This window comes from Euleptes europaea, chromosome 19 (genome assembly GCF_029931775.1).
Source record: "Euleptes europaea isolate rEulEur1 chromosome 19, rEulEur1.hap1, whole genome shotgun sequence".
In the NCBI taxonomy this organism is placed as follows: domain Eukaryota; kingdom Metazoa; phylum Chordata; class Lepidosauria; order Squamata; family Sphaerodactylidae; genus Euleptes; species Euleptes europaea.
Window position 1 is genome coordinate 32012020 of NC_079330.1, and position 27917 is coordinate 32039936.

Genomic DNA, 27917 nt, shown 5'->3' on the forward strand with positions numbered 1-27917 from the left:
GTTTAACCTATAAGTGGGGTGATTTTACAGCAACAGAAATATGTCATGTTGAACTTTCGTTGTGTGTGTGTATGTGTGTCACTCTGTGTGTGTGTGTGTGTGAGAGAGAGAGAGAGAGAGAGAGAGAGAGAGAGGGAGAGAAATTCTACCTGTGTTATCCAGCTGAGAGCTACGGCATATATGGGGATCAGGAGAACCACAATTTTAAGCCATTTAAAATCGGATTATTTTATTTTCCCCCATCATGACTGAATACCCAGACTGTTTCTTCAATGGCACTACTGAGGTTTGGAACAAGCAGCTGGTTCTTTCTTTGGGGGTGCCTCAGCTGACTATCACCGTCATCTCTATGGCCTTCAACTCCGCCGTCATCGTCACCGTTGTGCTTTCCAAAGAACTCCACAAACCCATCTTCATTCTGTTCTGCAACCTGGCCATCTCTGATCTTCTCTCCAGCTCCTCGGGGTTCTGGATCACCGCCTTGTTTCTCACCGACCCAGAAAGTACCGTCCTTGGGTACAAGGGCATCCTCATACCTTATGCCTTCTACACCATGTCGATTCTGGCCACCATCTACAACTTAGTAGTCATTGGGATTGAGCGTTACTTGGCCGTGGCCGAATGCCTGAGGATGAGATACAGGGTTACCAGAAATCAGACCTTGGGTACTGCATTGGTCACTTGGTTGCTTGCATTCTCCTTGGGATTCATGCCCCTGATGGGGTGGAATTGCTTGGAGAAGGCCAACGTCTCTGCTCTTTATAGCCCTCTTTGCATCGACTACCTGATTTTCATCACTATCCCCCACTGTACCATGGCCTTATTCTTGCCGCTGTTCACCTACATCAACATCATTGGTTTCTTGAGAAAGCAGACGATGACCATGGTGGCCCTGGGGCAAGCCCAAGCCACTTACAAGTTGGCTGAAATCCAGGTCACCCGGACTAGCGTGTTCATCTGGGTCCTAGCTTTGCTGTCCTATTCACCCTTCTTCATAGGAGTTCTGTTGGACTTGACTCATGAAGACTGCCCGGGTGAACTCTCTCGAGGTGTATACATATTCCGGAACCTTACAACTATGATGATAACAATGAATTCTTTGGGGAATCCCATCATATATACTCTAAAGGTGAAAAAACTGAGGCACAGACTCAAGTTTTTGAAAAACCCCTCCACTAACCGGATCCAAGTGCTGGCGATTGGGACAACATAGGCTTTGCTTGCAACGACACAAGCTGTGAGGCACTCGTGAGGATTTCAATCTAAGCTTCTTGAAATACCCAAGCAGGCAAGACTGAGCGTCTTCATGGGGGTTACGGGGAGTTTTGTTATCTGGGGGAGCTGAATTCCCATCTTAGCACCTCAACGTTAGTAAATTTCAGCACTGGGACAGGCGGACAGTTCCTCGGTACTAGAAGGAAAGGTTATTGTTTTTTTCCTGTTGAGAATCGGATCTTGCTATGAAATCTAGAATGTGGTAGGATTTTGCTGTGAATAATTTTGCAGTGATTTACCCAAACACAGAAACTCAATCAATGGCTTAATTTCTTTTGATTAGAGAACAGCATCCTTGGCTTTATAAAGAATGAGTGTGCAGATTTGTGGTGGTGGAAAAGTACCATCAAGTCTCAGCCAACTTATGACGACACTTGTAAGGTTTTCAAGGCAAGAGACATGCAGAGATGGTTTGCCCTGGACTTTCTTGGTGGTCTCTCTTCCAAATACTGACCAGGGCTGACCATGCTTAGCTTCTGAGATCCGATAAGATCAGGCTAACCTGAACCATCTAGGTCAGGGCAGCGTGTGGATTAATGACCCTTATAACATCTAATCAATCCTATCCAGGGAGAGAACCACAAAGATCTATTCTGTCCTTCCTCCAAGCTCAGGGCAGCAGACATGATTGGTTTCCCTATTTTGTCCTCATAACCACCCTGTGAGGTAGATTAGGCTGAGAGACTGTGACTAGCCCAAGGTCACTCAGTGAACATCACAGCAGTGTGGCTATTTGAACTCTCGTCTCCCAGGTCCTAGTCTGACGCTCCAACTAGTATACCATCCTGGTTTACTAAGATTCCTATTATAGAAATATTTTCCCCATGTATGACTGAGCTGTGCATTTTTGTGTGAGTTGGGCTGGATCTTTTACTGTCAATTTTTTCAAGTGAATAAATTCTTACTGTTTATTTTTCATTTGGAAATGTAAATGTACTTTCGCATATATTAATAGATTAAGTTTCATTTCATGTTAGTATGAGAGATTTGCTGATGTGCCAGAATAAATACATTCATTCAATAATTAAGAACTCCAAACAGGAGGCTGCCTGCTGCATCTCTGTATGCTTTGCTGCTCTAACTTTGCATCTGCTGGGTGCTGATAATTACCAATCAGTCTTTGCAGTGGGTGTGTAATGGATCATTCAGGCACCCCAATCACTCTGGATGCAGAAATGCAGAACTCCCTGCCCTCATAAATAACTATATGCTTTCTATCCGTATGAGTCTCTGCTATGATTTTGTCTCCTTTCAGGCAGCCTGTGCTGGGCCAGGTCATGCCCCAACTTTAAAAGGGGGGAATCCCAAACAATTATCACCCAGTCAGCTTGACATCAATACCAAGTAAGATACTAGAGCAGATAATTAAACAGACTGTCTGTAAGCACTTGAAAGAAATGCTGTGATCACTGACAGTCAACATGGGTTTCTCAAAAACAGGTCATGCCAAACTAATCTCATACCTTTTTTGATAGAGTGACAAGTATGGTAGATGAAGGGAATGCTGTAGATGTAGTGTACCTTGATTTCAGTAAAGCCTTTGATAAAGTCCCCCATGATCTTCTTGAAACAAAGCTAGTAAAATGTGGGCTGGACACTACTACCGTTAGGTGGATTGGTAATTGGTTGACCAACCGAACCCAAAGGGTGCTCATTAACAGCACAACTTCATCCTGGAGAGGAGTGACCAGTGGGGTGCCACAGGGGTCTGTCCTGGGACCAGTACTATTTAATATTTTTATAAATGACTTGGATGATGGAATAGAGGACATGATAATCAAATTTGCAGATGACACCAAGTTGGGAGGGGTAGTTAATACCCTCTGACAGGGTCAGAGTTCAGAATGACCTTGATAGACTGGAGAGCTGGGCCATAAGCAATAAAATGGATTTCAATAGGGAGAAGTGTAAGGTACTTCACCTAGGCAGAAAAAACATAAGGCACAGGTACAAGATGGGAGATAGTTGGCTTGACAACAGTACATGTGAAAGAGATCTGGGAGTCTTAGTGGACCACAAACTGAACACGAGTCAACAGTGTGATATGGCGGCCAAGAAGGCCAATTCAATTCTGGGCTGCATCAATAGGAGTATTGTGTCTAGATCAAGGGAAGTAATACTACCACTGTAGTCTGCATTGGTCAGACCTCACTTGGAATACTGTGTCCAGTTTTGGGCTCCACAATTTAAGAAGGATGTTGACAAGTTGGAGCGTGTCCAGAGGAGGGCGACCAGAATGGTCAAAGGTCTGGAATCCATGCCCTATGAGGAGAGACTTAGGGAGTTGGGTTTGTTTAGTTTGGAGAAGAGAAGGTTAAGGGGTGACATGATAGCCATGTTTAAATATTTGAAGGGGTGTCATGTTGATGAGGGAACTAGCTTGTTCTCTGTTGCTCCAGAGACTAGGACACGAAGTAATGGATTTAAACGAATAGAAAAGCGATTCCACCTAAACATTAGAAAGAACTTTCTGACGGTGAGGGCTGTTCGACGGCAGAATGTGCTGCCTCGGAGGGTGGTGGAGTCCCCGTCTTTGGAGGTCTTTAAGCAGAGGCTAGTGGCCATCTGTCGGGAGTGCTTTGATTGTGGGATCCTGCATGGCAGGGGGAGGGTTGGGGTCACTGGGGATATGGGGAGAGGTAGCTATTAATTTCCTGCATTGTGCAGGGGGTTGGACTAGATGACCTTGGTGGTCCTTTCCAATTCTATGATTCTACTTTGTAGACCTTAATGTGAGAGAAAATTCCCCCCAAAAAACCCAATTGCTTCATAAAAAAAAAACATTTTAAGACCAAAAAAAAAAAAAAAAAACCCCGGAGCAATCTGAAAGGAGGTGGGGGAGAAATCCAAGCCTCGGTTTTAAAAAACCTTTCTTCTGCTCAGAAAGAGCTCCCAGGAAGCATTTGAATCCCCTGCCTCTGTGTTCAAAACTTTTTCAGTTGAGAAAGGAAGGATGCCGATTCTCTCCCCCTCCCTCTCCAGAAAACAGTAGTTAATACAATAAAAATGTCAATAGATTCAGAATCTGAATGTCAATAGAGAACATTTGTTTTTATTTTTTAAAAGTGACCAAGGAACCTAAGATGAGATGTTCCAGCTCAGCCCTGGAGGGTTTCATGCTCAGTGGCGGCAGCTCATTGACTCTGCATTCAGCTCATTGACTCTGCCGAAGGTCCCTGGTTCAATCCCAGTTAAAGGATCTCAGGGAGCAGATGCTGAGAAACATGAGCAGACGGGAAAGTCCTTGGTGGGCCACTGGGCAGGAGCCAGGAGCAAGCGGCCTCAAGTTTCCCCTGAAATGCTGGTAGTGCCACAGGGGATGCTCAGCGTATATCTGGGCCACGGCGATGATCGCAATGGGGGCAGGTTCATTGCCACTGCCCAAGGACAAGCCAAGCGGATCTTGCAGAGCTGCCAGAACTGCAAGGGTCCCCTTGGCTGATCTTTCTCCAGGGCTGTTTAAAAATGAATAATTCATTTGAATGTGAGGCTATGACTCAATGGGAGAATATCTGCTTGGCATGTAAAAGCTGCCCCTCTTCAAAAGGGTGACTGGAGTTTTGGCTTGGATTTGCAGGAGGGAGATCTGTCCTGCCTTGGAGGGAGGTTGTTCCCCGGGCTTGAAACTCTCCCAGCCAATCGCTGTTCACATGGAGCGGAAGAAAAACGCGTAGCAACCACAAAGAACGGACCAACACAGGTTTGAGAAGACGCAGAGTTGACGCGGTTTTTCTGCTAAAACTCGAAGAGTTCATGAAAAATCAAAAATTTGAAGCGGGGCAAAACAAAGGCAAAACCGTGCCAAACCTCCGTGAAAAAATGACCTGAGTATCCACTAAAGGGGAGGAAAGAAAACAGCAAATCGGCTTGGTCACCTCTGGAATGGGAGATGTGGATGAGAGAGGAATCTCTAACCGATTCCTCCCAATTCCTTACACACCTCTTTTTTGTACAGATTGAAAACCCTATTTTCGCCTTGAGCAGCCACTGATGGGGTGGCAACAAACTCACCCTCTTTCCCCTCATTAAGCACTCTGTAGAACAGGCTGGGTAATGGGGTGTTTAAGGGAGGATAATCTTCACAAACCGGGGTGGAGGAACCTGTCCTTAGGTATGTAAAACAAAAGCTGTTGTCATACCCGTTAATTAGGGTCAACCAAAATATCAGGAAAGAGAGGTGTGAGGCTCACCAGAACTCTCCCTCTGGCTGGTTATTCAATTCATTAAAAAGTGGGGGTGGTGGAAAAGCAGGTTTCAGGCCATGACAGAGAGGTTTCGAGCCTGCAGTTTATAGCCTCTGGTGAATGGAAGAGTGTGCGCATAACAGATTTGGGTGGATCCAGGCCTGCAGGTCAATCATATATATATATATATCTTGGAACAATGATGAGTGACTAGTGTGGGGGTAGAAAATAGGGCAATGACGCTTCACGGTGTGATTCCTTTCCGTTTCCCATGACTCCGCTTACTGCCCTTCAGGCGGAGGGCGTGTGCCTGAGCTTCAGGATCAGGCCCCAGGGTGCAAAAGGCCCAAGGTTCACAGCAACTTTCAGGGCTGAAGATTTTTCTCGGAAGTTGTGGCTGCACCTAGAAAGTTGGGAACAAAGGAGCCGAAAGGGATGTAGCTTAAAACTGGTTCTTGTAGGTTATCCGGGCTGTGTAACCGTGGTCTTGGTATTACACAGCCCGGATAACCTACAAGAACCAATGAACTCTGACCGTGAAAGCCTTCGACAGTAGCTTAAAATGTTTGAATGTATTTAATTGTATTAAACACGACCCAAAGAAACCCCAAAGAAAATTTTATAACTTTAGAAAAGCTATGCTTTGTGGTTATCCGGTGAGTTTGTGCTGGCTGGCCAGAACATGGGGAAAGCGGGAACAGGTTGGCTGCTTTGTTTATGTGGTGGTGTAAAGTGCCGTCAAGTCGCAGCTGACTTATGGCAACCCCATAGGGTTTTCAAGGCAAGAGACAAACAGAGGTGGTTTGCCATGGCCTGCCTCCATGTGGGCTGAGAGCGTTCTGAGGGAACTGTGAATAGCCCAAGGTCACCCAGCAGGCTTCCTGTGGAGGAGGGGGGAATCGAACCCAGTTCTCTAGATCACAGTCCGCCGCTCTATTAGCAGTCGGACCCCTCCTCCTGATAAAGGGCTTCATGGAGGCAGGGGACCTCTAAGATCAGAGTCGGGCACCGCTTCCCCAAACTGGAGGACCCTCAGAGTTTTGGGATCCATCTTGTTGTTTTCAAACCTGGGCAGGAAGGGGTTGGCAGCTGACCTTCTCCCCTGGCCCCTTAAACAATGGGGCTAGCTATACCCCATTGTGTCACCTTAGGGTGATTTAATCAGTGCTCCAAGCAGACCATTATTTGCACATGGGTCCACTTTTTGCTTCTGAAAACGCTGGTCGTTTTCCCTCCAGCGCTGCTTTCGTAGATGTCTTCTTCAGGACTAGTAAGTATCACCCTTCCCTAAATGCTACCCCACCTCCTCCCTTTTCTTTAGTTAGCTCTTGCGTGCTTTGCATGTGTATGTTCATTTTTTTGAAATATATTTTTACTTTTATTCTTCTTTAATAAAACCCATTTCTGTTCCAACCACCGCCTGTTCATTTAGGAGTTGTCACCCGGAACAATCCTGGTAGGTTATTGATCCTACCCCCCTACCCCCACCACCAGTTCTGTCTCCAGCTAATTCCCCAATTTAAGTGGAGACTGTCTGCCCAGGGTAACACCTCTCAACCACTATACCACGCTGGCTGTCTTTGTTCACGCCTGGGTAGAATCCAGCCTCCCTGCTTCCCCTTATGTTTCCAGAAATAAAAAGACCAGAGAGTTGCATGTCAAAAGAAAAAAAAATAATGTTGCAAATTCAGGGAAGGGGCTTGGAGGCTCCCAGAGTGACCAGGTCCCTCCAAGCCCCCTCTTCCCTGTGGCTCTGACCCTGGCTGAAGAAGCCAGGCTGGGGCCTACAAATAGGGCTGCCAATCTCCAGGTAGTAGCTGGAGATCTATTACAACTGATCTCCAGCCGATAGAGATCAGTTGCTCTGGATAAATTGGCCGCTTGGGCCATTGGACTCTATGGCATTGAAGTCCCTCCCCTCTCCAAACCCCGCCCTCCTCAGGCTCTGCCCCAGAAACCTCCCACCGGTGGCAAAGAGGGACCTGGTAACCGTACCTACAAAGCAGGCTATGTTATTTTACTGAACTGGCTATCGTGGGCCCAATGCTGTCTTTCCCCCATTGTAGTCCTAGGCTAGTATTGCAAGAGAACAGCAGGCGGAGATGGTTCAGCATTAAGGGGGGGGGGGGGACTGAGAAGTACGTCTCCCCAGGCTCTCTTCCATTCTCGACCCATCTCCCACCCACCCTCAATCCCCTCCCCAATCGCCCCCTTTAATGGAGTCCATCTTAATCCAGGATGTGTGTTTTTTAATTGCTATTTATTATTTGAATGTGAATCGTGTCAAATATTTCTGGGAAGCATGGGGACCTTAACAACGTGCTTAGTATTAATGTGCGATGGGCTGTGCCTTAAAGGCAGCATGGTGCACTGGTTAGACTCGGATCTGGGAGATGCGGGTTAGAATCCCCACTCTGCCATGGAAGCTTGCTGGGTGACCTCGGGCCAGTCACACTCTCTCAGCCTCACCTACCTCACAGGGTTGTTCTGAGGATAAAAATGGAGAAGGGGAGAATCTTGTAAGCCACTTGGGGTCCCCAATAGGGAGAAAAGTGGGGTATAAGTGAAGTAAATATAAAGGTGAACAACATGCACATAAGAGTCCTTAACAAAAACATGTAGCAAAACTGCCTGAATAATCTCTTGGAGGTTTTTTATAAAAATGATTGATCTATCACCACCTCCTCTCCCTAACGTTTGAGCTCACTAAGGAGATGGTTTGGTTGCTTTGGCCCTGTATTGATTTTCTAAATTAAAAAATCCCTTCTTTCAGAATTATTAACCTTTAGCCAGGAAGGGCCCAGCTGGCCCTATTTCATTTAATTTGCAAGTGCATCACTGCACAGCAAATAGCCATGTTTTACAGTGTTTGCCGATCAGTAAAAGTTAGCATTTTTATGGGTATTAATCTCGTCATCCAGCATCAACGGCAACCTGGAGACCAACTAGAATTTTTTTGTTTTGTTTTGTCTGCTTCCTTTGGTCTCATTTTTGTTCTCTGTTTTTTTTTCCCCATTGGCCGCTAATTATTTTTCCCTGCATCCACCCTGTCCCCTTCATGTTCTGGTACCTGCTTATTTAGCTTCTCCAGTATAATGTTATATCAGGTTTTGCATTTTATTCTTCTCCTGTTAGTTACAACAGCCAAAGATAACCTCCATGTTCAAGGGCAGTCTATCTCAGTGCTGAGGAAGAACAATAGAAAAAGGTGCTATGTCTTCTTTCCCAGACGTATCTGTCTGGCCACTGCTGGAAACAGAATGCTAGATTAAATAGAATTTTGGTTGGACTCAACAAAGGCATTATTATGAGTCAGGAATAGAACCTCTGTGTACAGAGGCAGTCTATCTTTGAATAGTTAACACAACAGATACCCTAGTCTGTTGCAGCACACACAGCTAGGAGTCTGAGAGGTTGATTTTGTGATTCTGTGAGCTCTAGTCCCGTGATAATCCCATAAACAACACCAGCAGACCGACAGTCCAAAGAAAGTTGATTTATTGGAAAATCTACAGGTAGCAGAAGCCAGGAGTCAGATGGACACTAGTGAAATCTATGGGGACAGTACAGAGCATATATGGAAGAGCAAAGGGCAAATCGGGGTAGATCTGGATACCATGGCAACCCCCTCCTAGGAGCTGTCAGGGTGCTAGGAGACTTCCCACAGAGAGCAGTCTAAACACACTGTTTACCGGACACAGAGCTGGCCAAGGCCAGCACCTGGAGAAACCACAACATTCCTTTCTCTGACCATGTCTGACAGATTCCTTATATTCATTGCCCTTAAGGACCGATTAATTCTGGGTTTCCAGAAAATTCTAGTTTCTGGAAATATTATCTATTTTGTAATGCAGACGGAGATTCACAAGAGATGATGTGGTGTAGTGGTCAAAGTACCAGCATAGGGCTACAGAGACCCGGGGTTCAATTATTTCAAATCCTGGGTCACCTAAGGCCAGGCAGTTTCACAGCCAAAACTACCTTGCAGGGTTGTTGTAAAAAGACATAATGCACACGATCCCAGACTCACTGGAGGAAGGGACTGATGTAGTTTTCCGAGGTCGTTTGACAGTCTTCCGTGATTTTGTGTACATTGGTTGATCATTGCAGGCAGGCAGGCAGGCCATTTATGCATGGGAGGTTTTGCCTTGGATTTGCTGCTGTCTAGATGCACATTTTTTCCATTTGAATTCTCAGAACTCTGCATGGGGGCTTACTGTTGGGTTTTGAGAATTCAGATTGGGGAAATGTGCCTCTAGTCTAGAGAGTGGCAAATCCAAGGCAAAACCTTCCATGCATAAATGGCGGAAGGAAGGATGGAAGGAAGGAAGGAAGGAAGGAAGGAAGAAAGGGAAAGAAAGGAAGGAAGGAAGGAAGGAAGGAAGAAAGAGAAAGGAAAGGAAGGAAAGGAAGGAAGGAAAGGAAGGAAGAAAGAAGGAAAAAAAGGGAAAGGGAAAGAAAGAAAGAAAGAAAGAAAGAAAGAAAGAAAGAAAGAAAGAAAGAAAGAAAGAAAGAAAGAGGAAGGAAGGAAGGAAGGAAGGAAGGAAAGGAAGGAAGGAAGGAAGGGAAGGAAGGAAGAAAAAAGAAAAGGAAAAAAGGGAAAGGGAAAGGGAAAGGGAAAGGGAAGGAAGGAAAGAAAGAAAGAAAGAAAGAAAGAAAGAAAGAAAGAAAGAAAGAAAGAAAGAAAGGAAAAGGAAGGAAGGAAGGAAGGAAAGAAAGGAAGGAAGAAAGAAAGGGAAAGGAAAGGAAAGGAAGAAAGGAAGAAAGAAAGAAAGAAAGAAAGAAAGGAAGAAAGAAAGAAAGGAAGGAAGGAAGGAAGGAAGGAAGGAAGGAAGGAAGAAAGAAAGAAAGAAAGAAAGAAAGAAAGAAAGAAGAAAGAAAGAAAGAAAGAAAGGGAAAGAAAGAAAGAAAGAAAGAAAGAAAGAAAGAAAGAAAGAAAGGAAGAAAGGAAGGAAGGAAGAAAGAAAGAAAGAAAGAAAGAAAGAAAGAAAGAAAGAAAGAAAGAAAGAAAGAAAGAAAGAAAGAAAGAAAGAAAGAAGGAAAGAAGGAAAGAAAGGGAAAGAAAGAAAGAAAGAAAGAAAGAAAGAAAGAAAGAAAGAAAGAAAGGAAGGAAGGAAGGAAGGAAGGAAGGAAAGAAAGGAAGAAAGAAAGGGAAAGGAAGAAAGGAAGAAAGAAAGGGAAAGAAAGAAAGAAAGAAAGAAAGAAAGAAAGAAAGAAAGAAAGAAAGAAAGAAAGGAAGGAAGGAAGGAAAGAAGGAAAGAAGGAAAGAAGGAAAGAAAGAAAGAAAGAAAGAAAGAAAGAAAGAAAGAGGAAGGAAGGAAAGGAAAGGAAAGGAAGGAAAAGGAAAGGAAGGAAGGAAGGAAGGAAAGAAAGACAGAGACAGACAGACAGAGACCGGAGTGGGGAAGGCAGTTGGTGCTATGGTGTTGCCTTCGGATTAGACGTGTCTACGATCCCGTCTCCCAAAGAGAAGTTCGGGGTCGTTTGCTCCAGCCCCACCATGGCAAAGTTTCCCGCCTGGTAGGGCAGCCGGAGGCCGGTGGGGTGCGCTGGCCGGCTCCCGCCCACAGGCGTGGAGATTCAAAGCAACCCCCCCCCCGCCCCCTCGTTGGGGCCTGCAGGCCTGCGAGGGGCCTCGGCCCGAACCGCCGCGCGCGCAGCCTTCGCAGCGGCGCCTCGCATGATGACGCCCACCTGCTGACGCGGCCGCGAGGGCGCCGGAACCACGCCCCCAGGGGGCGGGGCCAGGGCCGGCGGGACCCACGCGGAGCCGCTGAGGAGCCCCGGCCGGAGCCATGGAGGCGGGCGGCCGCTGCGGCGTGTGCGCCCAGGGGAGCGCGCGCCCCGCCCGGTACCGCTGCCCGGCCTGCAGGGCCAGATAGTGAGTGGGGCGGTCGGGGGGGGGGGTTTGCTCGCCTGGGCCCTTCGGGTGGGGGGCTGCAGAGTCCCGGGTTCGAGCGTGCTTGCTCGGAAGGAAGCTCCCGAGGGGAGAAGTGACCCCGGGGGGGGGGGCGGAGGTCGCTGTAGAAGCTGCGACCGGTCCTGAGGGCCCGCCCCATAGTCACCCGGCGGTGGGGAGGACTCTGTGCATGCTCAGAGTGAAATCGGGGCCGGGCTTGGCGTGCCCAGGGGCCGGATAGACCTTTGTATGCTCAGAGTTGCCCTCTGCTTCCCAAGGAAGGGTTGCATTAGGACCAATAGAAGCCCCATGAGTGGGGTTTCTGGGTGGTCAAATGCCCTCCGCGTATGCTCAGAGTCGCTCCTTTTTTGCCCATGCTCCAGGCGCTGGGGTATGTTCAGGCCCGCTGTGGGCGGGGATGGTCCTCGTGGCTCCTTTTCCCTTCCCCGGAATCCTGGGGGTTGTAGTTCGCCGTGCGGGCTGGAGACCGGGGAGCGGGCTGTGGAGGGGCTGCGCCAGAACTACAAGTCCCAGAATTCCCTGGGGGGAGTGACGTGAGCGTGGTTCTGCTGTAATGGGTGTTTTGTTTTTTTATTGCACGTGTGAATGCTGGCACTTGGTTTACGGGCTTGGCTTGACCCCTGGCCGACCTTTATCCTCCCCAGCTAAACTACAGCGAGGACCAGGCTCCTTAAATTCACCCCCCCCCCAAACATCAAGGCCTGAGCCCTTCTGGCATCCGTCTCCTTGTAGGCAGGCACATTAGGGTTGCCAACTTCCAGGTAGTATAGCAAAATTACAGCACAGATACCAAAAGCGAACTGTGGAAGAACAAAGGTATCTAACTCATAAATATTATGCAAAACATGATCTATTATTTACAAGTGCAAAGCGCCAAAAATGACATGAGCGTATACAAACACTTAACACAATGACAACGTGTAGCTAAAAGCTACCCGAAGAAGACGTGTTATTTGCAGAGGCATGCGTCTCCCGTTTCCAGGCTCCATTATTGCTTTCTGTTAAAAGAAGAAAGTTGTCAACAAGTCATTGTACTTACTTTTTGCAGGGCAATGATTCAGCTCAACCCAACCCCTTTCTAGCTATATATTACTCTTCCTACACACTTGACACTGAGAGACACTGTCCTTCAGTGTTACTCCCCTGAAGATGCCAGCCACAGCTGCTGGCGAAACGTCAGGAAAGAAAATACCAAGACCACGGTCACACAGCCCGGATAACCCACAAGAACCAATGAACTCTGACCATGAAAGCCTTCGACAATATCATTGCACTTACCTTGCAAATAATACGTCTTCTTCGGGTAGCTTTTAGCTACACATTGTTATTGTGTTATATGCTCATGTCATTTTTGGTGCTTTGCACTTGTAAATAATAGATCACGTTTTGCATAATATTTATGAGTTTGATACCTTTGTTCTTCCACAACCTCCAGGTAGTAAGCTGGAGATCTATTACAACTGATCACTAGCCGATAGAGATCAGTTGCCCTGGATAAATTGGCCGCTTGGGCAATTGGACTCTGTGGCATTGAAGTCCCTCCACTCCCCAAACCCCGGCCTCCTGAGGCTCTGCCCCAAAAACCTTCCACCGGTGGCAAAGAGGGACCTGGGAACCCTAGGGCACATGTATATGCATAGGGACCCCAATCAACCACTGGCACAAGGCGGGGACTGGTACAGGGCATCTTGGATTCCCTCCTAAAGCCAGGCAGGCGGGTGCAGAAGAAGGGAACCTTGTGATAGTTCTTACATTCTGATCTGCATTTAACATTTTAAATTATTTTTTCTTGCAGTTGTTCAGTGCCCTGCTACAAGAAACACAAAGGTAGGCTGATTTTTCTCAGCGCCCCCCCACCCACGCTCCCTATTCAGTGATGTGGGTTTTCTGGGACAATTAGAATGGGAATTTTTTTCTGGCAAATTATCCAATGCCCTTGATCCAGTGTCCTGAACATAATTTTATGTCTCAATAGCAACAAATATGTGAACTGAAATACTTAATTAGGAAAAATTAATTGTGTGTGCTTTAGTTGTTATTTTTGATTTCAAAGCTTTATGTGGAAATTATTTTTATTGGCAATAATACTTGTAAAAGTGACACGTACATGCAGTGGGCACTTCTTTTACATTGTTTAAATTTAAATGGAAAAAATCTGAAGGCCCTGAAAATGGTTGATGCACTAATTCAGTCTGTGTTTTGATTTGACCTGGATGAGGTGAATGCATAATAATAATCCCCCCCCTGGATTATTTATTTAATTATGGCTTTATTCCCTCCCCCATTTACAAATCAGTAAAACACACACATCCTTTCTCTCACAATTCCTAGGGATAATCACTTGACTCATAGAATTGGAATCTGAAAAAGTCCCGTCCCCCCTCCCCCCGTCCCCCGCATCTCTGTCTCTTTTGGGGCATGTCCTCGGATCGCCTGAAAGCCATCTGCAGGAGCCCCACTGTGGATTTGCCTGTAGCAGTATTTTGATTATACAGGTGGAGTATCCCTTCTCCAGACATCCCATATCCAGACATCTGAAAATCAGACCCTTCAAGCCGGCATGCAGGCAGATCCGAGCTGCCTGCTTTCAATGTTTCCTCTCACCTAAAAAAATAAATAGTGTACACTGCATCATGGGTGGAGATTAAATGTGTGCTGTTGTTAGTTAGCTTGTTGTTCTTGTTTAACAGGTGATACAGGTATTCTGGTGAGACAGTTACACCTTTGCTTTCTGATGGTTCAAAGTAGACAAAATTATTGAAAATATTGTTTAAAATTACATTCAGGCTATGTGTATAAAGTGTATATAAAACATAAACGAATTTGGGTCCCATCCCCAAGATATCTCATTACGTGTATGCGAAAATTCCAAAATATTCCAATATACAGAAAGATCTGAAATACAGACCACTTCTGGTCCCAAGCAGTCCGGATAAGGGATACTCAGCCTGTATCATACGTTTTCTTGCTGATTGTCTGATACCCTGAAAGCCAGCTTGCTTTAAATTTTACTTACTCTAAAATGGTTGAGAAATGGTAGGGGCATTGATAATTTTGGCACTAGTTTTTGCAGAATCTGTAGGGTTTATTTTCACATGCTTGTATTTTCTAACATCTTGTCTAATCAAGAGAATAAGGATGAGGGGCGGGTTATAAATTCAAAATAAATAAATAAAAGATAATACTTTGCTGGTCTATGTTCAAAGGACAAAACACAATTCATTTGTACTATCAGAAATAAAGTTTGCAAAACAACTCTCATCAGGTACATCCTGGAGATATCTGAGAAGAAATGTTTTAATGGATTTATTCTTACAGAACTACTTGGTTCAGATTCCCTATTTGGATGCAGAGTAAAATATCTCGTTATAGCCGAAGGCGATTTGGCCCATTTGCTTCCTATTCAGTACTATTAGCTCTCACTGTTTATGTTCTGATATATTTTCCACCGTCTTGAGAGGGGACAGAGTAGGTGTGTGTGTGTGTGGGGGGGGGGGGAGTTATGTATAAACAATTTGGGAGGTGTCCTCACATAATAAAAAGGCCCCCACATGACATCTGTTCATCTTGTATAACTTGAATAACCCTGATTTGGAGCTCTTTGCCTTTTGACCAGAACAATGTGTGCCAAAAGTGGATCCAGCTCCTCGGTCTGTGAGCACAGAAGCTTCGATGGATGTTCAGAGGGAGAAATCGTTAAATGCTGAAGGTATTGATACCTTTTCCACCTTGCTTGCTGCAAAAGAGTTTTAAATCAAAAGAGTTTCCGTCTAGACATTAGGAAGAACTTTCTAACAAAGCGGTTCCTCAGTGGAACAGGCTTCCTCAGGAGGTGGTGAGCTCTCCTTCCCTGGAGGTTTTTAAGCAGAGGCTAGATGGCCATCTGTCAGCAATGCTGATTCTATGACCTTAGGCAGATGATGAGAGGGAGGGCATCTTGGCCATCTTCTGGGCATGGAGTAGAGGTCACTGGGGGTGTAGGGGGGGAGGTAGTTTGGAATTTCCTGCATTGTGCAGGGGGTTGGACTAGATTACCCTAGTGGTCCCTTCCATCTATGATTCTAACAAAAGCTTTTTTCCCCTTTGACTATGGGTGTTTGGGTCTTAGCCAAGGAAAACCGAGTTTGAATCCCTGTTGTGCCATGGAAGCCCACTGGGTGTCTCTGGGCCCATTGTCATCTCTCGCTGTAACCTACCACACAAGGTTGTTGTGAAGATAGAGCGGAGAAGGGAAGAACAATGCGATAAGCCGCTTTGGGTCCCCACAAAGGAGAGAAGCAGGATATAAATAAAAAAGTAAAAAACCAAAACCCCCCCCCAATTCATTACATTTCACAGTGCCATTGTATGAAAAAGAGGTATATTTGGTGATCGGTACAGGAAAAGACTTATCTAGATGGGGAGTTTAGGAAGGGTTCCTTCTCCATGGGAAAGGCTCATTTCTAGGGATGACTGTTTGGTCACAACAGATCTGGTCACTTGATGGGTCAAATTTGTAAAATTATTTTTAGACAGTTGTGGACAAAGGGCCCCGAAGAGAAGGCTTTGCCATGGGGCAGGGTTTGCCCCTATATGGTCCCACCTTTCCTCGATGGGAGTGGCTCCCATGGTTTTTCCTCCACCTCATTTGTCCTCACAAAAGCCCTGTAAGGTGAGTTGGGCTGACTGTGACTACCCCTTGGTGAGTCTTCATGATAGAGAGGATTAGAATCAGGGTCTCACCAGGTGTCGGGTCCAGAACTATAACCATGACTTCACATGGGCTGTTAAGTATGTTAAGGTCCTCAGTGTTGTTTTCCAACCTTTTGTTCCACGTTCATTTCAACTGTTTTGTTCCTGCTTTTCTGCAGTGAGTCCTTGGTCGGTGAGTGACATTTTGACGGAAGATGAAGAGGAAGATAAAGTTCCTTTGCAGAGCCTTCAGCACCTAAGTAAGCTTTTGGATTAAAACTGTCATTATTTTTTGCTGTGAATCCAGAGAACATTGAATTTACACCCACAATTTCAATAGGAAAACATTAACCCTAAATACATTACCAGTAAATTCTACTGGTAATAAGGGGAAATGTGCAGCCTGCACCTTCAGAAAACCAGAACTGCAGCAGAGCAAATACAGAACCAGGGTTTTTGTTTCCAGATAGATACCCCTTGCCATCTTTGAGGGCACCTGTGAATACCCTCACTAAGGCTTTTGTTTTCTGCTAATACAGAGGTGAGGAACCTCCGGCCCGTGGGATCATTTTATCCAGCCCACAGCCCGGCTGCCAAGGGTCCTTGCCCAGCCCTCCCCGTGCTCCATTCTTCTCGGCCAGCGCGTTGGTGTGTGTTTGTGTGAGATCCCTGTGCAGGGGGGGGGGTGCTTCCCCTGATCGCGTGGGTGAGTGTGTGCGCGTGATCCTGGGCTGCTGTGTGGCCCGGGGAGAGAGAGAGAGAGAGAGAGATCCCTGGGCGGCGAGGGGGGGGTACTTCCCCTGATCGCACGGGTGAGTGTGTGTGTGTGTGTGTGTGTGTGATCCTGGGCTGCTGTGCGGCCTGCAGGGCGGGGGGGAGAGAGAAAGAGAGAGAGTGTGTGTGAGAGAGATCCTTGTGTGGTGGGGGTGTGTGCAAATGTGCAAATAGCCCTTGCCAGGAAAAAGGTTCCCCACCACTGTGCTAATACATATTGTTCTAAGCTATCACAGTCCTTGAAATTTCTAATGGCCAAACAAAAACAAATGACAGCTGCTCAACCCAGACTAACTTGTGATTGTGGTTCTAGTTCCCTATTGTGTAACTTATACTTGAACAAGTGCCGATTTCAGATGTTCTGACATCTAAGCACTTGAGTCATGGTAGAGCTGCATCAACTGGAGCTTGTAAGAGTATGGCATTTAATATGTTCTGGGATTGGTCAGTGAAAGACACTGGAAGCTCCATGTCAAAGGTAGACCTGCCCTAAGAATCATCCCAGCCTCATTTTCCAGGGATCTGAACTCATGTCTCTTATTGCTCCTTTCCCAACAGAGGAATCAGAAGAACTCCGAGGCCTTCTTTTCAATCCTCACCTCCGACAGCTGCTTCTAACTGTCGATCAGGCTACGGACAAGAGCTCCCTCATGAGAAAGTACATGCAGGAGCCGCTGTTTGTGGAGTTTGCTGACTGCTGCCTGCAGATCATCGAGCCCCCCGAGAAGGAGAATGAGCTTCCTGAATGAATCTGGTTCAGGAACAGGCAGAGAGTGGACGGAAGACGGTTTATGGCTTGTCTGAGCACAGAATGGCTCCCCTTATTGCTAAGTGCTGGATTCTCAGTCCTGTTCTTTCCGAGCATATTCCACTGGTGGCCCTGGGTCTGGATTTGGGGGATGGGAGCATTTGTAGACCAGAAGCAAGTTCTCTTTTGTGCTCTGAAATCCATCGTCCAGTTTTAGCAGTCTTGGAAATGGTGTCTTAAAAAGTGTCAGATTTGTAATGTGCAGAAGACTTGGATTTATGATTAAGGAAGGAGGGCTTCCCTACCTGTTTAAAAACCCAGATTTTACATTTCATCGGAACTGTAGTAAAGTCAGATTTAACTCCATCTAGAGGGCCCAATCGAGCAAAAACTACTGCAAATTAGTTTGGACACATCAATGGCTCATTATGGGTTAAAACCTCCCTGGGGTGTGTGTGTGTGTGGCTTCTACCTCCTGTGAGCTTTTTGGACAGATATAGGATCAAGGATGTGTGGAATCCTTCTGGCATGACAGCTAACAAAAACATGTACCTGTTGGAAAGGAGTGGAACGGATGGGATGATCCTTCTCCCACTGCTATGGTGAGCTTTGGTACCTGTTTGGGTGATGATAAAACAGGCGTGTGCTGTCCACTGAGTTCCACTGTCAAGGGTTTTTAACAGTGGCATGGAACGATGTTTTCAAGGAGATGTTTATGTGCAAGCAGATTGGGGTTTAAAGCAGCAATTAATTTGCACCCTCTTTATTAACTGGGACTTCTGGCGGCTGAGGAACAGGATCAAGTGTAGCCAGCACAACCGCAGCAACAATCTCAACACATTGATCAGAGACTTTTATCAAACCCTGGACCCATTTCTGTAGTTTTTGCTGATCCAGAGGTATGAGGTACAGCCCATTTGCTGTGCTGAGCGACAGGCTCCATGCGGTGAATCTTAGGGCACCTGGCAGGGCTTGTTGGACCAGGTGACAATTTGAGTACAATGGTTGGAGCTCTGCTCGGACAAATTCTTCATCACTAAAGGGATTAAGAAAATACTTTTGTTCATCTTCCTTTGGCTGGGGAGGGACAGGGAGAGGGAACTAAACCTGAACTGCGGCAGAGGAAGTTTGGTCAAGAACATCAGAAAACATTCATAATAATAAACTTCGGCTTTAATTCACAACAGTTATGGTGTATTCTTAGAAACATCTTGTGCAATCATTAGGCATCTTACACCTGCAATTAAAAATGTTCATACCCAACTCCACACTGCGAGCCCTTGGACTTTTGGCCCCACCTGTTTCCGCGGAGCCTGTTTCCAACCTCTGTGCTCTGGATCAGAAGGTTTAGCACTAACACAGAGTCGCTTTGGTCCATGCAAAGGCAGAGGGAGACTGGGGAGCTGTGTACCCTGTCCCTCCATTGGGTATGTGCTAGGCGCCTTCACACATTCTGCAAGAATAAAGACGTGCCTGCGAGCCTTTTAGTGTAACAAAACAACGGCTTGCAGGGATAGCAGCTCTCCATTCCCTCCCTAGAGAATGTGCCTTTTGCCCTGTGTCCTAGAGCTGAAAACTTGCTGTTGCCCCCCACCCCCCCCATGTGTAGAGTCTGCATGCTAAGGGTGGTATGAACTGGGCAGGGGCCAAATAAAATGCTGTGAGAAAGAGGCAGCTTGGAAGAGAAAGTGCAATTAAAAGACTTCCGAAGTTCCCTTTTAGGCAGTGAGCAACTTGTGGTCGTCAAGCAGAATTTGGTTGAAGCCGGTCCTGGCACAGGCATGGCTGTGTGGCTGTGTGTTGGCGTAAAGCAATGGCGATTTCTTGCAGTGGAACTTGACTGAGCCCTAGGCAGAAATAGTGACTGTTAAAGTTGGCCTGTAAAAGACGTTGAGACTCTCCTACCTGGGAGCAGCATTTCTCCAGCTAGCCAAGCCCCACATTAAAAAATAAACAAAACTGAAAAGATTTACTTTTTGCATGTGAGAATTCAGAACTGCCTGTGGTATTTAAGCAAGAAGTTCTGTTTTATCCGACTGAACAGCGGTGATTTCTAACAGTGGAACTAGAATGAGCCCTGGGCAGAAATAGGTGTGACTCGCCTACCTGGGAGCAGCATTTCTCCAGCTAGCCAAGCCCCACATTAAAAATTAAAATTGAAAAGAGTTACTTTTAGCATGTAAGAATTGCCTGACATATTTAAGCAAGAATTGTGACTCAAAAATTTGGCTGCATCGGGAGCGACTGAATGATCCATGGAAAGACTCAGCAGAAGGGCCTGCCCCTGCAAAGGTGGACTGGACACGCGTGCATACATACCCACACATATATGCATGGCCTGACCTAGATAGCCCCAAGCTAGCCTGGTTTTGACAGATCTCAGAAGCTAAGCAGGGCAGGTCCTGGTTAGTATTTGGATGGGCAACCTCCAAGGACTACCAGGGTTGTGATGTGGAGGCAGGCAATGGCAAACCACGCTACAAGGTTGCTGTGAGTAAGCTGTAACTTTACAGAACAATAAATAAGTAACAACTAAGCACTAATTAATGCAACACTAGACATAAAACTACCAGGAGCATCAATTCAAGCCAGTAACAGAATGGCGCAAAGAGATTATTATTGAGGGAGACACACACAACTGCCAAATCCTGGAGGAACAGCACAGCTCTGCTTGGTGTTAACTCTGAAGAGTGAATTCCACAAACGGGGAGCCAGCACCAAAAAGGCCCTGCCTCTCTCCAGAAGATGAGCAATCTGGATAGACTCTCACAATTGGGGGGGGGGTTGTCTCTCATGTCTACATGAAGCTGCCCCATACCAATTCAGACCTCTGGTGCCCCGGGCTAATTCCTGTCTTCTGAAAGGCAGCAGCTCTCCAGGGTCTCCAGCAGATACATGTTTTTCCCAATACCTGCAATCTTTCAACTGGAGAGGCCAGGCACCACACTTAGTGCCTCAGACATACAAAACGATCCACAGCTTTAAAAACTGGCATTTCAGCTTGTGCCTCGAAGCCCATTGTTTTGCATGCAGATTAGCTCTCTGCAGTCACAGTGCTTTGTGACACGGAGTGTGGCCAGCTTCTACCCAGAACGGTTACCCTTACCTGTGGCAGAGCTCTGACAGATGTGATGCCCTTTGCCGCCATCTTGGTCTCGGCCTTGTGGTATTGGTTCTGCTGGAGGACTTGGAGGCATGCCAGGAAGGTCAGGTCTCTCTGGAACCCACCCAGCGTCACAGGAGCATTCGACAGCACCAGTCCAAGAGGCCAGAACTGGATGATTGCATTTGGTAGCTTGCATTTTTCCAGTTCGCTATGAGCCCAGCTTGAAGAAACAGCCACTCTGGAGAGAAAGGGCTTCCCTCCGACGTTGTCCAGTTCCTCCGCAACCAGCATATCCATCTTTGCCTAGGGATATGAAAGCATTCTAACTCATCTATTATCGGTAATTGCTGACATGTTTTGTAATGGCCTATGGCTAGGTGTAAATAAGACGTATCCATTCATTCTAACTCATTCATGGCAGTGTAGAGGCAGGCATGCTCATCTCCCCTCCATCCCCGTTTCAGCCCATGAGAGCTTTTCATCCAGCCCTCAAGCTGATCACCAAGGGTTTTTTTTTTTTTGGGGGGGGGGAATCACAGCACAAGCAGAGCTCGGAATCGCAGCTTCCCACAAACTGCCTGTCAGCTTTAACAAATCGGTTTCCTCACCTTCCATTTTCTCCATGACTGTTTTATAACCGTAGCAGCTTTGCGCAGTTTCTGGAAACGTCTCTGGGCTAACCAGGCACGAACAACTGACAAAAGGGGTGGGGGAAAAAGAACGATGTTAAGACAATCTGTTGGAGTATGCAGAATAGGAAATCACCGAAATTTCACATGCAGACAAGGGCTGTGATGGAGCAAAAGGAAATTATACCCACCCCAGCATCCTGTTTCAAGCCACTGCCATGTATCCACCCCACCTGTCCTTCCAAATTAAAAGGTTGGCGACTCCCATTGCTTTTATACCCAAAATGGTTTTGCGCAGGGGTCCCCAACATGGTGCCTGTGGGCGCCAGGGTGCCCACCAACACCTTTTCTGATGCCTAAGTGTTTGTAGAAACTGGGTGGGGCCAGGTTCCTATGGGCAGTGGTACCCCATTCTGGTTCTGTAACAGTGCAATACATTGTGTCCCCCGTTGATAGACCTTGAGCCATGCACTTTCTAGACTTAACCTACCTACCACTTCCTAGTCTGCCCTGCAATTCTCAGAGAAAGGACAGGACATGCAAGAAGAAGAAGAACTGGTTTTTATATGCTGACTTTCTCTACCACTTAATGAAGAATCAAACCAGGTTACAATCATCTTCCCTTCCCCTCCCCACAACAGACACCCTGTGAGTTAGGTGAGGCTGAGAGAGTGCGACTAGCCCAAGGTCGCCCAGCTGGCTTCATGTGCAGGAGTGGGGAAACATATCCAGTTCACCAGATTAGCCTTCGTGGCTCATGTGGAGGAGAGGGGAATCAAACCCGGTTCTCCAGATCAGAGTCCACCGCTCCAAACCACTGCTCTTCACCATTACACCACGCTGGCTCTCTTCTGAAGAATCCTCTGTGAGCTTGCTTTGCAGGGTTCGGACAAACTCCATCCCAGTCCAAACTTCCTTGCAAGAATCCCAAGCAGGGCTGAGCAAACAACTCCACCTGAAATTGTCCTGCGGTCTACTGAACCTGCCTCTGATTCTGAACATTTTTTTACACTCATCTTGATTGGTTAACCCCACTTGCCCGTCACCTTTGCTCTCACCTGACTGGATGGCCGTGGCAGCTTGTCTCTGCTGGGCCTGCTTCCGCCTCTTAAACCGGCGCCAACAGCACTGGATGCAGAAAACCCTCTGGGATAAGGCTCGGCCTCGTCTGCCTTCGAGTAGCTCCAGCTGCAAAGGGGAAATATAAAACTTCCCAGTTGGACCCGGGTACGGTGAGGCACTCACTGGGCCTCCAGTACTTTTCAAAGCCATATGTTTGGTTCTGATATTTAACAACCATTTAATGTTTACTGTGAAAAGAGATTAAGAATCTAAAAGAGTCACTGTGTAAATTCTGCTGTCCCTCCCTTTAACTCTTAGGGTAACATAGTGCCCATAAGGGGGAGCATCAATTGAAACAGGGTGTGTCCTCCATCAACCTTGCCCAGAAGAAGAGTTGGTTTCTATACCCCACTTGTGTCTACCTTTAAGGAGTCTCAAAGCGGCTTACAATTACCTTACCTTCCCCTCCCCACAAGAGACACCTTGTGAGGTAGGTGGGGCTGAGAGAGTTCTAAGAGAACTGTGACTGGCCCAAGGTCACCCAGCAGGCTTCTTGTGGAGGCGTGGGGAATCAAACCCGGTTCTCCAGATTAGAGTCCACAGCTCTTAACCACTACACGATGCTGGCTCTCTATGGTCTCAGCCACATATCCGCAGGATTCATCCAGCAGTCACCATAAGGAATATGAGTCTGTGACCTGGATGAATTAAGTAAATCTGAATAGATTTGCATTAAGACATAAGAGCAACTGATGGTCACAATGCCGCGGCCCCCCCCCCACCGGCCCCTCAGAAGTTGTTTTACCTCTAATTTCTGCAATCACTCACATGCATTCAACTCTCTCTTTACAACCATGAGGCCTAGAAACCTGATAATTCCTTTTAAATGGAAAGCCGATATTCACAGGTAGCAGAATTCTTCTCTGCTTCCACGGAAATAAAATTCAGAAATAAAGTTCATGTAAATTCAGCTCATGCTGAATTTCAGGCAGTCCCTCAGTCCTGAATAAATTGCACCCCCATTTCTCCCTTCCCATCAAGTCTTCAAAGTCCACCATGCTTATTTACCATGGAGTTAGTCATAAATACTTTGGTTTTGCCACAATACACAGCTACATCGCAGGATTTCTTCTCTACTGGATGGAGCGGAGGAGCATTCGGGCACACTTCTTGGAGAACGTCCTGAACAGTCGACCGAAAAGTGTCGCCATCGTCTTCAGTTGGAGTCCAGCCTGTAAGAGGAAAAAGAAACGAGCCAATGTCTGAGCGCCTGGCTTTCCTGGCCCTTCCAACCTTGGGCTGTCAAGGGCCAAAAGTCATGGATTTGTGCCCCTGCCAAGGGCCAAACCGCACTCAGGGAAGGCAGACCTGAGTCTCGACAACCAGGTCTGCCACAACCACGTGTAAAATGGGATGCAATTTAAAGTGCCGGGGTGGTGGTAAAGCAGGGGGTGCTTAATTATTTTATTTTTATTATTTATTTAAAACATTTTAATGCCCCCTTTCAGGGTCTACAAGGCAGCAAACGTGTGTGTGGGCCAAAGTGCCTTTGTATCACAGCCAACCTATGGCGACCCCAGAAAGGGGCTTTCAAGACAAGTGAGAAGCAGAGGTGGTTTGCCCTTGCTTTCCTCTGCAGAGACTTCCTTGGTGGTCTCCCATCCAAGAAGTGACCCTGCTTAGCTTCCGAGATCGGGCTATGCTGTACCATTCCACATCCCACCGCGAACATGAAACACGTTAAAACATTTGAGAAACTAAAAATACAGTTCAAATGATACAATACAAATGGGAGGGGCAGTGGCTCAGTGGTAGAGCATCTGCTTGGCATGCAGACGGTCCCAGGTTCAATCCCTGGCATCTCCAGTTGAAGGGACTAGGCAAGTAGGTGATGTGAAAGACCTCTACCTGAGACCCTGGAAAGCCACTGCCAGTCTGAGTAGATAATACTTACTTTGATGTACCAAGGGTCGTGTATACAGCAGAAGTATACGGCAGCTTCATGTGTTCAATAATTCAATTGGAACACATAAACAACAGTAGAACTCCCCTCCTACCCACGGTTTCCCACTATGCAGCCCCCTCACTCACACCTGGGGTCACTTCTAGCCTCAGAGCCCAACTGCACAGGGAGGGAAGTATCTTATGAGATGGATTGCAGGATAAGACCGGGAATGGGTTGCGCTTTAAAATCACACATGCCTCCCATGTAATTTGGGCTGCCCTGAGCATATAGGTCTGCCACCACTGCACAAAGTTTGATCCAGGACAGGGAGGACCTGATCTAATCTAACCTTACCTCATTTGGCTGGAGAGCTGACCTGCATCTATTAAAGGAACAGCATAAGAGACAGAGGCAGTTTGTGGGAGAGAGTCCCGCAGAGAGGCAGTTTGTGGGAGCAGAAAAGTCCACGAAAGGTAGGAAGCCCCAAAGGGTGTCGGGCAAGAAATCTGACAGGCACAGAAAAGGAATATATGAAAAACAGGACATCGCAGCAGTACACAGCCTCAGCAGACTCAACTTAAAAATAAACCCTGTGCTAAAGGAAACCAACCCCCGATTGCTGAGCTTTGACATTTATGCATGTTCCGCTTCATTCTGCACAATGCTGCTGTTATTTTTACTCTTGTGCATGATTCTTATTTACAAATCTCAGGGTGCGGCAAGGAAGCAGGCGGAGCACAGCAGCCCTGCTGCCCCAGGTGCTGGAAATCTTCACTCTGCTCTCGCTGGGAACACGGCTACAAATTACGTATAAAAGGAGACAGGTAAAACCAGTCGATTGAAACATTCTGACGCTCCCCAGAGCAGGAAAAAACCTCTGGCCGCCTTTCTCCTTGTTTATCTGACTTTTGTCTTTCCTTCGGTGGCTGAATATCTTCAGCAGTTCCGAGAGGTAGCAGCAGGGGGCACTAGCTAAGGAGAGAATGGATTGTTTTGTTTATTTTTATTTATAGGCTGCCTTTGTCACTGGGATTCAAAGTACTTTACAAGTACAACAGAACTATTCAGTCAATCGATAAGCTGATTACAGTATATAGCATTCGAATTACAATAATGCTTGAGTCTAACAGCAAAGGTTCCTAGTGGGGCCGGGATTGAAGCACTGGAAGGAAAGACACACAATCCCCAACAGAGGTCACCTCCAAGGCTGATCCACGGCATCGCAGCTCTGCTCCCCTACAAGAATGCCTTCTTGAACAAAGTCATTTTGCACATCCTGCAAAACGCCCAAAACATTGGGACCTTCCTTGCAGCCTCAGGCAGACTGTTCCATAATGTGGAAGCTCTCACCAGAGAATGCGTGTGAACTAGCCCCTGCCGATTTTACCTTTTTGCAGGGTGGCACCTTCAGAAGGCTTTGCTCTGATGAGTGAAGCAGTCACAGTGGAGCATAGCAGGAGAGGCAGTCCTGTGGGTTTTTTTCCAAGGCCATTAAGGACTGGAAGGGCTAGAACCTTGAACTGAGCCCAATAACTGAGCGGTAACCAACACAGCCTTTGCGTAATGGGAGTGATATGAAGATTCCACTTATTGCCTGTTACTAGCAGGGGGGCTTTAGCATTGTGTATCCACTGGAATTTCCAAGATGTCTTTAAGGGCAGACCAATGTCGTGCATTACAGAAGTCTAGCCTCACCCTAACCATTGAATGGATAAGCACAGATAAAGCAACGGGAGGAAGATAGCCAGAGGCTCTACCACCTTTCCCAGTTTTATCTAGGCTAACACACAAACATCTGTCAGGTAATAACATGCAACTGGTAAGCTTTACCCATGCACTTTCAGGCATATCTTCACAGCCAGAAGAGAGGAAGGTGGCCAGAGACCATATGATCCCCACCAGAATTCTCAACACTCAGAATATGGCTAGCACGTGGTTGTAAGGGCTTGTATCCTGATAAAGGTAAAAGAGATCTACCTGGATAAACAGGCTACCCCGTATATGTAAACTGCTGTTTTTGGAACTGTGGGCATAAACCTGATGTGCATCCGAATGTACATGCTGGCTACATTATATTGAGAGGCACATTCAAAACACATATCCATACTCTAGCACCACTAAGACACTTTTTAAAAGTGCAACCTGAGAGATTTGAGGAAGGGTTGCATCTACATTTACCAAAAAGAGGAAATTCTCAGGCACTGGGCACTCCTCTGATGCCCAAAGATCTACTTTGCAAATTTATCAGAAAATGTCTTCCGGAAGATGGACAGTCAAAGCAAAAAGGAATCTGGCAGAAGGAATCACTCAAGAGGCACTGGGAATGTGTCAAGCTGGGAAGACTGGTGAAATACAGGCATCCTTCAAGTTACTAGAGAAAGAGGCTCTAGTCAAGAACGCACCATTTCCCACGTGGTGAGAACAGCCATTTCCGTTCTGTGCAGTTCTGGAGTTGTGCTTCCGTGACTTCTTCAGCACTTCGTACCGTTCAACGAAACTTCTCAAGGAGATCCTGCCGGTCAAAACAGAGAAGAAAGGTGAGTCTGGAACACGGCTGAGAGCTCCACAGCTCTTGACCGAACTCCAAACAGCCCAGCATCCTGTTTCTGAAAGTGGCTAGCCCCCAGGTTCCCAAAAACCAGCCAGCGAGTGCTCCCCCGATCCCACCTGATGTTTCAGCATAAACTGGTGAACCAGCCAACAGTGCAGGTAAAAAAGTATAAGAATATGTCTTTCTTTGAACGTGTCTGTTGGTGCAAGTGTGTCTACCCACTGCAAAAGACCAGTGCAAGCTAATACAAAAAGAGAGGGCAGAGCCAGAACCACACTCACTGATAAGCTAGTTGTTTACTTGCGAGGGTGTATTTTTTGGGCATAAGGAAGTATTCCAAAAAGGTTTTCCCCACCCGCAGTCCAAAGAGATACAATCCACTCTGCCTTTTCACATGTCTAGGTCTCAACTGTTGGAAGAGAGAGAGTCAAAGGGAGTGGAGGTGGGGATGTGGCAATAAGGAGGGAACGGGGTCATCTCACAACATGGGAGGAAATTCAATTTTTGCAGCCGTACCTGATCGGAAAACCAGCTGCACTGATGTTGATTGTTTCCACAATGCCACACGCCTCCAGCTGGCACAGAACCTGCCAGGTAAGGTTGGTTTTATTTAGCATTTATTCATTCGATTTTCATCCTGCCCTTCTACCACGTGTAACATACAGAGTCCCCCCCATCCCAATTTTATCCTCACAACCCCACTGTGAGGCTGGTTAGGATGAGAGAGACTGTCTGTCCCAAGAACATCCAGGGATCTTCACGGCCAAGTGGGAGTTTCTTCCTCCACTGCCCTCACAACAACCTTGCAAGGCAGGGTGAGGCTGAGAAAGAATGACTAGCCCAAGGATATCCAGTGAGCTTCATGGCAGAGTGGGGATTAGAACTCAGCTCTCGCCAATCCTAGTCCAACCACTATGCCACACCGCTTTTAAAGACAGACCTGAGAGCTGGTTTAGCTACAAATCAGGAAGACCCCAGTTTGATTCTCCCTCTGCCATGATTTTCTTAGGGGCTGATAGGCACCTCAAGAGTTCCCTCAGCCCTAACAGGCA

The 27917-nt window shown here is 46.7% G+C and overlaps 3 protein-coding genes across 3 annotated transcripts in view; 2 read left to right on the forward strand and 1 right to left on the reverse strand.

Annotated features, from left to right (window-relative positions):
- The first annotated feature begins 244 nt into the window (after window positions 1-244).
- Window positions 245-1213, forward strand: LOC130491322 (sphingosine 1-phosphate receptor 2-like). Its single transcript, XM_056865034.1, has one exon. It carries the CDS (start codon window positions 245-247, stop codon window positions 1211-1213), a length of 969 nt encoding a protein of 322 aa, XP_056721012.1.
- A 10041-nt stretch (window positions 1214-11254) lies between these two features.
- ZNHIT3 (zinc finger HIT-type containing 3) lies at window positions 11255-17573 on the forward strand. The gene is made up of 5 exons (XM_056865406.1): window positions 11255-11340; window positions 13175-13206; window positions 14996-15088; window positions 16230-16310; window positions 17383-17573. Exons 1-5 carry the CDS (start codon window positions 11255-11257, stop codon window positions 17571-17573), a joined length of 483 nt encoding a protein of 160 aa, XP_056721384.1.
- Window positions 17574-19290: 1717 nt separating this feature from the next.
- Window positions 19291-27917, reverse strand: part of MYO19 (myosin XIX) — a 35404-nt gene continuing 26777 nt past the window's right edge. The window contains exons 19-25 of the mRNA XM_056865035.1: window positions 27382-27452; window positions 26717-26826; window positions 23438-23601; window positions 22366-22495; window positions 21287-21372; window positions 20679-20981; window positions 19291-19419 (exon numbers count right to left, since the gene is read on the reverse strand). Of these exons, the coding sequence (XP_056721013.1) occupies window positions 19291-19419; window positions 20679-20981; window positions 21287-21372; window positions 22366-22495; window positions 23438-23601; window positions 26717-26826; window positions 27382-27452 (993 nt within the window). The remainder of the gene's footprint in view (window positions 19420-20678; window positions 20982-21286; window positions 21373-22365; window positions 22496-23437; window positions 23602-26716; window positions 26827-27381; window positions 27453-27917) is intronic.